Consider the following 9174-nt stretch of genomic DNA (forward strand, 5'->3'; position numbering starts at 1 on the left):
TCTTAGAGTCGAGCCCATAGGATTCATTGTCCTTAGCTTTTCCATTCTTTTGTCTTCCGCTGCATTTACTCAGACACATACACATTCATTGCCTTTATTTTATCTTAGATTTTCTTTGTGTTATTTTTTCTTTGGAGCATCTCGCCACTAACCTTTGTGTTTGCAGATTCTCATCTCTTTTGCAAGGTTTTGTCTTTCAGTGTAGGGCTAACTTGCAAATTGCTTTGGGTCCTACTTGGGCTAGAGATATGGGGATGCGCACTGTTCCTTTCATGGTTTCATTGTCCTAGGAGTGCTTGCTCTTCTTCCAGCATGGCAATTTCCCCTCCCAGGGCGGATTGTGTAGCATCTCTCTCGATGCTATCATGGCGGTGAGTTCTACCTTGCTCTTTTAGCAGGGTGCTTCATCCACTTCCTCTTCTTTCATTCCTTATGGTTTTCGGCACCATATGAAGACCGATATCAGACTCCTCTTCCTTCTTCGGCATCTACATCCAGGTTGAGAGGGGGTTCCTACCCTTCTTGGTATTCTACAGGCTTTAGCACTTTGTCTTCGACATCGACATTTCCCCCCTGTTGTACCTTACCCTTTGCATTGCATGATTTCATCATCTTTGTACTAGGGCACTTGGGCAAGTGAACAATTTCCCCATGAGGGACACTGTCCAAGTGGCACCTACTGCATGAGCATTCTTCAGCATATAGCATACTTTGCATCTCTCATTGTGCAGAGCACCACTTGCGTGGATACTAAGTTGTTTCCACGGGCAACTGTTGTTACCATGCCACCATCCTCCTCCATCACATGGATACCTCATCACTTATGTTCCCTCATCATCGACACCTTGAGTGGATGGGTTAGCTTGTACTATTTTGTGATGTTTTGGGTGTACCCTCCCTACTCCCGTCTTCTGGGTCACTATTACTCACTTGACCGCATCCCATAAAATTTACCTCACTTATTCACACACACACACAAAAAAAAAGTTCCATGTAGTTCCATCCGCCATTGTAGGGCTTGGTAGGCCACTCGGCAACCGACACGCACCCTTTGTTCGATGCCCTATCCTCTCTAGGTGACTACTTGGATTCCCTTGACAAGATCGCCATCGCCTCTATAGTCTTGGTAGGCCACTGGGCAACCGACGTGCACCCATTGTCCGATGCCCTAGCTGCTTTGGGGTGGGACGCCTTAGGGTCACTAAACATCACAATGGCTGGCCTAACCTTTCGGCTCAGTTTTAGGCTTGAGAGGGGCTGTTGAGCTAAAACATGCATTACTTGTTGATTAGCCTCTTAAACAACCCCAAAACACACTAAAAATGCTCTTTTAGAGTAAAATCCTAAAACAAGGAGCGGTTCGAGAGAGTTTAGTGGAAACCCTAATTTTTGGGGCGCCCTTCCACATCTATAAATAGACAGGCTACCCCCATTCAACCTTATTCCATTTGGGCAGGTTTCTCACTCCACGTGCAGATTTCAGCCATCAACCTCCTCCCACGTGGCTGTCTAGCCCTCGAGACTGCTGCCACTCCATCCATCTTTGCTCCTGTTGTTGGCACCTTCATCCATGCTGACGTCAGCTACTGCTGGCAACATCATTATCTGCTGTGATCTAATCATCCAATCATCGCCAACCACATCAGACACTATTTCAGCCTGTTTTTTACAATAAACTGTGCACAGTTTTTAGCCTCTGATCGGTGCTACACTGCTGCGTTTACCAATTTCCAGCCTCCAGACTATTGCATTTTGGTGACCAACCTACTACCATCCACTATTCAGCACTCCTACACTCCGACTAGTGGTCACAGACTTGGAATCTGTCTCCAGTGGATATCACACTTCGACATTGCTCTGCCCTTGAGCACATTGTACACTCTTACATTCATTTACAGCATTCATTCACTTCAGAGTTGTGCTCTCTCTCTCCCTTCTTTTGTTTGTGTTTGAGTTTCTATGTTTGAGTTTTGCATTTAGGGTTGGAGTTTTGAGTTTTGCGTTTAGGGTTTGAGTTTTTAAGTTTTGTGTTTAGGGTTTGAGTCTTGCTCTCTATGTCTGTGTCTGTCTCTTTGTGTTTTTGTCGTGGTCGTACACTCTGTGTGTCCTCAGTGCAAACCCTAGCAAATTTTTTCACAATGGCCTTATTGGATAGTCCTTCTTGGGAAAATGGGTCCACATGCTTATTGGAAAATTTGTAAAAAAAGCGAGGGCAAGGTGGGGGGGAGGTAGAAAATTGATGCATATATTGGGGCCCTTATAGGTGTACAAGGGGTGTAGCACTTAAACTTGCAAGAGTACCGTGACTATCATGGGGAAATCAATGCCAAATTTGGAGAACTTGTGCCTTGATCAAAGTTACCACCAAGGAAGGATAAGAGTCAAGGTTACAAGGTAATAGATGGGCCAAATGGGACCTTTACCTAGGATATTAAGGTTTACTGCCACATTGTAGATGCATTCTTTTGTGTCCATGTAGAGTTCAATGAGGAGTGGGCATAGAGCCATGGTGTATCCTTTGTCTCAATTGGAATTCTCTTACGATAAGTTCATGTGACCCATCTCTAATAGCTTAACATGTTGATGCTACCCTTTTATACATGCTTCATCTTGATGAGCCATGACATGGACCAAGGAAACAAGCTAGTATTAGGATAATAAAATATCCCCAATTCACCATGAATTTAGGTGCTTATCTTGGCATAGGATTCACTGACAACATGTTAGAATATGAGGCCTAATTAGTGGGCTTGAATATTGCTAAACTAGGTGATACTCAATGGTTGCTAGTGAAGGGTGACCCACAATGGATCCTAACCAATTGAATGGGACCTATAGCATGTGGAATCCCATTCTTCATATGCATCACTATACTACTCTTGCTATGCTTGAGTTCTAACTAACCAATTGATCCCTAGGCAGTGCAATCGATTTGCAGATTCACCAGCCAATTATAACTTCGAAGAGAATGTCTGCTTAAATTGCAAGTTTAAGATCTTTGCACCATTATCCAATGTAGTAAGGCCAAGTCTAGTATGGGGGTTACTAGCCAAATCTTCTCTTTTTGGGTGCTAGTGGTTAATATGGGCTATGAGCCAAGTGGTCATTACCCACCTTCCTCTTCTTTTGATGGAACATCAATTGTCCAACATTACATTCTTTGGACATTCTTATGGATAGCTATACACTAAGGTAAGTGCATACGAGACATTTCATGAGTATTTCGAATGCAAAAATCATCCTACACGTTTATGATATACATAATGAAAACCTTGAATATCAAATGGTAAATCAAGCATGTTATGAATTTTGAACAATAACGGTGAGTCATGTACGTTATACATTTTGAACTAAAGGTGAATCATGCATGTTACAAATTTGGAACATAACATTGAACCATTCAGGTTTTGTATTGTGGCGTCTATTGTTTTTCAATGCACTATTGCTTAGCCCTTGTTCTTTTAATAGCATCAAATGACTTGCCCTAGGAGGTACATAGTTGGACTCCCCCATTGGGTATCACTAGGTAGCTTCACTTTGAATGTGTGTTTGTGAGTGAGAGAGAAGAAGAAGAAGGTTGGTGGGAACAATCCAAGATGCCAAGCCATAGCCAACATTGATGGCAATGGATGGGCGGCAAAAAAAATGACCCATTTTTGTACACACTGGAAAGATCAGCATTTGAATACACTTCAAGTTGCTTGAAACCATGGCCTCTGCCTATAAGTTGCACTTGATTTCCTGACTGAGCTTTTGCCAAGGACTTTCGACACTACAACCAAAGGGATAACAACTAGCATCTGAAGCCTTGATGGTTTCACTCTCTTCCTGGCATAATTGAGATCTTTGAGGTGCCCAGAGCCTTGAAAAGCAGCATTTGAAAGAAATTCAAATTGAGAGCATGGCCTAAAAGGGCCATTAGTCTTCTTGACTGAGCTCCTGCCAAGGGCTTATGGCATTACAACTGAAGGGCACCAACTAGCATCTGAAGTTCTGATGATTTGACCCTCTTGCTGTATAATTGAAATTTTTGAGGAGTCCATAGCCTTGAAAAACAGTCTGCTCAACTCCCTGTTTGCCTGTCAGCTGTTTTCACCCACCTATACAATACTGAGTTAGTGAAATAATAATTTTCTCACACCCAGACATGAAGCTATTTTACATGTCTGTTTGTTAATCACACTACACCTGGATGCATTACCTTGCACACTCCATGGTGGGCTGTTGTAGTCTTCTGATCCCTGTGCGTTTCTTCAAGCCCAACAGACAATAAACATCGCTTGGGTCCAGATTGTACTGTCGATGAGGAAAATGTCAAATTTGTCATTGCAGTTTTGCATCCCCAACAGTCACCAATAACAGCCAGTCATCAATCCAGTACTCGGTGACTCCAATAAGCCACAGCATCAACCTCCTGTATGAATTGAGAGCCCCCAGCTCGAGTCAAAGAAGGTTGCTAAGTGATGGTGCACCTCTTATAAGCCTCCACCCATTAATAATATCGGATACATCTGGCCATGGAAAGCGGTCCAGCTCTTTACATAAGCTCTGCCAGCTTCTCTCAAATGAGGCAGTGCCATCAAGAGGAAGTTCACTCAGATACTTCCTCAGCACAATCTCACAGCCCAAGTGGAGCTTGTCAATTTTGCCATTCTTTGAGCTTGGCTGGTAAAGGCTAAGGGCCCTTGTGGCAGCCTTGGCAAGATTGAGCTGCAACCCATCATCAGGTAGAAGAATTTTTCCCCTCATTACTGATTTAAGGATGTTCCTGATCAAGTCATCAAACAGACTGAGCACCTCTGGCATGCCAGCATACTCCAAAGCTATCACCTCTCTTATTCTTGATAGGCACATCTCTCCTTTGCTCAACGCTGCCACTGCTTCTTCACCTATTCCATGTTTGATCATTGCATTGGATAAGCATATCCATGGTCTATGCAAGTCTCTAACATGTCCTCTTCTGTGTAATTGAGGCAAAACCTGATTCCATTTCCTGTAAAGCTCACTGGATATGGCTGCTTTCAGTCGTTCAGATGCTTTTTCTGAAAAAACCACCCCCATGATGTGTTCAAGTTCATTCTTTGAGAAGCCATTGTTATCATAGCTATCAAATATGGAAGACAACAGTGTGTTAAAGATTCTCTTCAAAATCTCAAAGGAAGAATCTGCGTTGTTCCGAAGATCCATCTTGAGCCTCTTGAGGAGAGGCCCGCTACAAGGGATGTGTTTCCGGCGCTTGAAGAAGATGAGGATTTGGGCTGCATGTCCTTTGGACCATGAGACAGCAGAGAGATAGTTTGTGCAGGCTGCAATCACTTGCTTGGCCCGTTTTTGATGTGCAATTTCCAGAACAGACAGAGCATCCTCCACATCAATAAATGATGGGAAATGGGCTTCTGGAGCGGTAGCCAAATGCTGCAAAACATTCATGAATCTGATGTGTCTGTTAGAAATGCTTGTGGGTGTATCACTTGCCAGACTTGTGGAAGTACTTGCCGATGAAGAATAAGAAGATGAAGAGGGTGAATTGATAATTCCCTTATTGAGATAATGATAAGCAGATTGTTTTTCAGTGGATTTGGGGCTGATTAAGCAGGAGGAAGGGGAGTTCTCCTGATTGTCATCATCTGTAAACTCCTCATTAGCATGAGCCCTTGCCTCTGCATTGATGGCCGGTGTCAGAGGGCAATGTGGGATGCAGGAAGAACTCAGACTGGCGCTGGCCAGATCATGATTTGAGCAAGATGGATCCGAATCAAGAGGCTGCTGGAGCAGGGGGTAATGCTGCTTAATCAAAGGCTTACTGCAATCCACTTGCTCATCACTCGATGGAGTCAGGCTAAGGCGGTTCGGAGAAGATCCCCGGCAATGATCAAGAGATATATCTCTGCTTTCATGTGGCACTAATCCTTTGGTCTGATTTATGAGAGGGATGTCTCTGCTTTGATGCACCAATCCTTTGCTCTGATTGATGAGGGGAACGTCTCTGCTTTGATGTTGAATCAATTGCCTGCTCTGATTGTTGGATGATTCTCTGCCTGGGGCTAAAACAAGCTGGAATTTGTCCTTGCAGGAGCGCTGGGGGTGGGATTTGCTGTTGAGGGAGGGTGTTAAGGGAGGATTAGGGGGGGGATTAAGGGGGGCTTTGCCTAAGGTGGGGCAATGGATGATGTGGCCGACATAGGCTTTAAGGTCCGGGTGCCAGAGGTAGAGCTGGTGGCCTCTGACAAAAGCGTCGCAGACGAGGTCGTCCGTGCCGCCATTCTTGGAGGCCGAGATGAGCTTCTGCAGGCGGGCCGCTGGAATGCAGGGGTACACAGCGTCTGCATGATCCATGGGTCCTCCTTCCATCAATCTATGACGAATTTCGCCATCAATCTATGGCGAATTTTTCCTTCAATCTGGTTCATTTAACGGCTAATCTTCATCGAATCCATGGCTATATATGGCTGATTCCTCTTCAATTTGACAGCTAATCATCGAAATGATGAGCCGTCCGCCATCATTCAGGATTGATCTGTCATCGTCTCTCTCCCCCCCCCCTCTCTCTCTTCCATGCATCATCACTATCATCGACTCTCCCCAACCGCTGTGTCTCTCTACGGTGACATTTTTACAATAGAATATTTTTGAAATTGCAACATTATACATGGACTCCCAATTTCCAAATGCTGAAATTTGAAGCTTTCATGGGTCACACACATGACCTACTGCAAGGATGACCACCATAGTTTCCTAAGCGCACCACAGTGCACCATAGTCTCATTAGGGGGGTCCGGGGATCAGGGTAGCTCAATAGGTGCACATGACCTATTGCAAGGATGACCCACCATAGTTTCCTAAGCGCACCACAGTGCACCATAGTTTCATTAGGGGGGCCCGGGAATCAAGGTAGCTCAATAGGTGCACATGACCAACCGGCAAATGGGTACAATTATTGGAGAGTAAATGACTTGGAAACTACTTTTGTAACAAGCACCTAATGAATTCGTGCCACATGTATTGCTCGCCTACCACTATAAGTGGTGTTAACAGAGGCTCTCCTTGCAGTAATCCAGGACAGTCTAGTTAACCTCGATGCTGCAAAATATTCCAAGACACACGAGCAAGTGAGGTACCATGGTGACCCCCCATAGTGGGTCATGTGCACGAGCTTTCATTGGGTGTCAATTTTTCGAGGTTCTTCGGTTGGTTTCAACCAACAAATTGCCATGTTCTTGACAATTAGAGAAAAAGTCAAGAATATCATGAAGATAATAGTTATTGGAATGTATATGTATAAAGTAATTTGTAAAAGGTTTTTTAATGATGCAATCAATGTATTATTAAAAGGTAAAGATAATTACACTAGTATGGCAAAAGGCATAGCGAAGCGATAGCTTCCTAAACATTATCTTGAACACATGAGACTTATCTTGTAGCTTCCTCCATAGTATAATCAACTCTTCTTTAACTTGGGAGTAAAAATGATGCACCACATTAGCAAATTCATCCTTGGTGACAAGGTGGCCTACCATACCCACTTGAGTCTCTTCTTCCAAGTTCGAATATTGGTGTTGGGAAAGTGATTCTTCTAGCACTCCTTTACGTCTACAGGGATCCTAAGAGTTGGCCTACTCAAACGATTAATAGGGATATTTCCAAAAATCTTATACCGTTCCTTGACTAAAGCCTATGATGCTTGCGATTGTGGCAAGAGCAAAAGGATTTGTGTGGAGCACAAAACATCATCCTAGTTAATGTTGTACTACTCCCCACCTTTGATATGGGCAGTTGCAATCCAATGTTCCAAGATATTAGTATGTGATTGATCAACTTGCAAGTATGTGATTGATCAACTTGCATTCTTTTCAATAGTCCAACACTAAGAAGCCTTGCATTCTTAGTCAAAAGAGTAAGACATTATCCTCCTTCAACCTTGGTAGTAATGAGCATGCGCTATGGGATGAAATGCTAGCCTCTCCTTCCATCAACTTTCCATATAAAGTCCAAAAGGATTTTCTCAATTTGCAATAACAAAGTTGTGCTAAAATGCAACATAGCACCAATGTAGATTGTAGCTATAGCAAGGATATTTCTACCTATAAGGAGTCTTCTAGATATTATCACAAGGAAAACTCACCACCTATCCACTTTGGCCTTCACTTGAGTGAAGAACTATTGAAATCTCCCATGGGATAACCTAGATCATGAAAAGTTTGTCCTTGTGTGATGACTTGAGCCCCGAATTGCATCATCCAAGGGGGTGGGTCTTCCCACCGTAGCATCACCATTTCAATCTTGCTTTGGCTGTAATGATTGAAGCAAAGAGTTCTGCATAGTCATGGTATGTGTTGAGAAGAGCTTCCACGGATTCTTTCTTTGCACGAACAATAGTAGTATTATCGTTAGCCATGAAGAATTGAACCATAAATACTTAGCCTATAGGAAGAGGGATGCCCTTGATTGCACCATCTTGCACTCTTTTGTCCACTTTGCAAAGGAAGGGCTCAATTATGAGGGCAAATAGCAAGGTTACCAAGGGGGGCCCTTGTCTAATATATCTTCTTAACTCAAAGTGTGTCAATATACCACCATATTAACAAAGATTGGCGCAAATCCCATTACCTCAAGGTTAGGTAAGATGAAGGACCAACTTAACCAGTTGTATGCTTTATCAAACTCCATGTTGGGAAGTGCAAACTCTACCCCATAATTGAAGGCTTGATCTATTGAGAAAATAAGGTTTAAGATGGCATCACAAATTCTTCCTCCATAGACAAAGCCATATTTCCTAGGATGAATGACCTTGGAGAGAAGACAATTGATTCTTAAGCCAAGCATCTTTGCAAAGATTTTTAAAGCAAATTTGAACATAGTTAAAGGCCTCTAGTAGCAAAGTTTCCTCCTCTTCAATGACTTGGGGATTAATTTGGCAATGCCAAGTCAAACTCACCAAGAATGTAACCAAACTTCCTAAAGTAGTTGACCTAGTCAACTAAGTCACTACCACATACATCCCACAATTCTTGAAATACTTCCATTGGTAATCCATCAACACCTAGGTATTTATCATGCTTCATGCAACTCTAACATCATCATTAGTAAAGGGCCTTTCAATGCCAAGTGCCAAATCAAGGGACAATGATACAACCGTATCCCCAAAGAAGGCTCCCACTTTGGTTGGATGATTGG

General features: G+C 43.2%; 1 protein-coding gene across 2 annotated transcripts; it reads right to left on the minus strand.

Annotated features, from left to right (window-relative positions):
• Positions 1–3356: 3356 nt before the first annotated feature.
• Positions 3357–6537, minus strand: LOC148018149 (uncharacterized). Of its 2 annotated transcripts, none has more exons than XM_087661774.1 (2): positions 4202–6537; positions 3357–4086 (listed from the first exon to the last, which is right to left on the minus strand). In XM_087661774.1, the coding sequence occupies exon 1, from the start codon at positions 6349–6351 to the stop codon at positions 4444–4446; it is 1908 nt and encodes a 635-aa protein (XP_087517900.1). In that variant the 5' UTR covers positions 6352–6537; the 3' UTR covers positions 3357–4086; positions 4202–4443. The 2 variants fall into 2 exon arrangements, with proteins under 2 accessions (XP_087517900.1, XP_087517899.1); XM_087661773.1 differs by having other exon boundaries at positions 3357–4100.
• Between the last annotated feature and the right edge of the window lie 2637 nt (positions 6538–9174).

This window comes from Lygodium microphyllum, chromosome 21 (assembly GCF_053477565.2).
Source record: "Lygodium microphyllum isolate KBCC chromosome 21, Lygodium_microphyllum_v1.1.10, whole genome shotgun sequence".
Classification (NCBI taxonomy): Eukaryota; Viridiplantae; Streptophyta; class Polypodiopsida; order Schizaeales; family Lygodiaceae; genus Lygodium; species Lygodium microphyllum.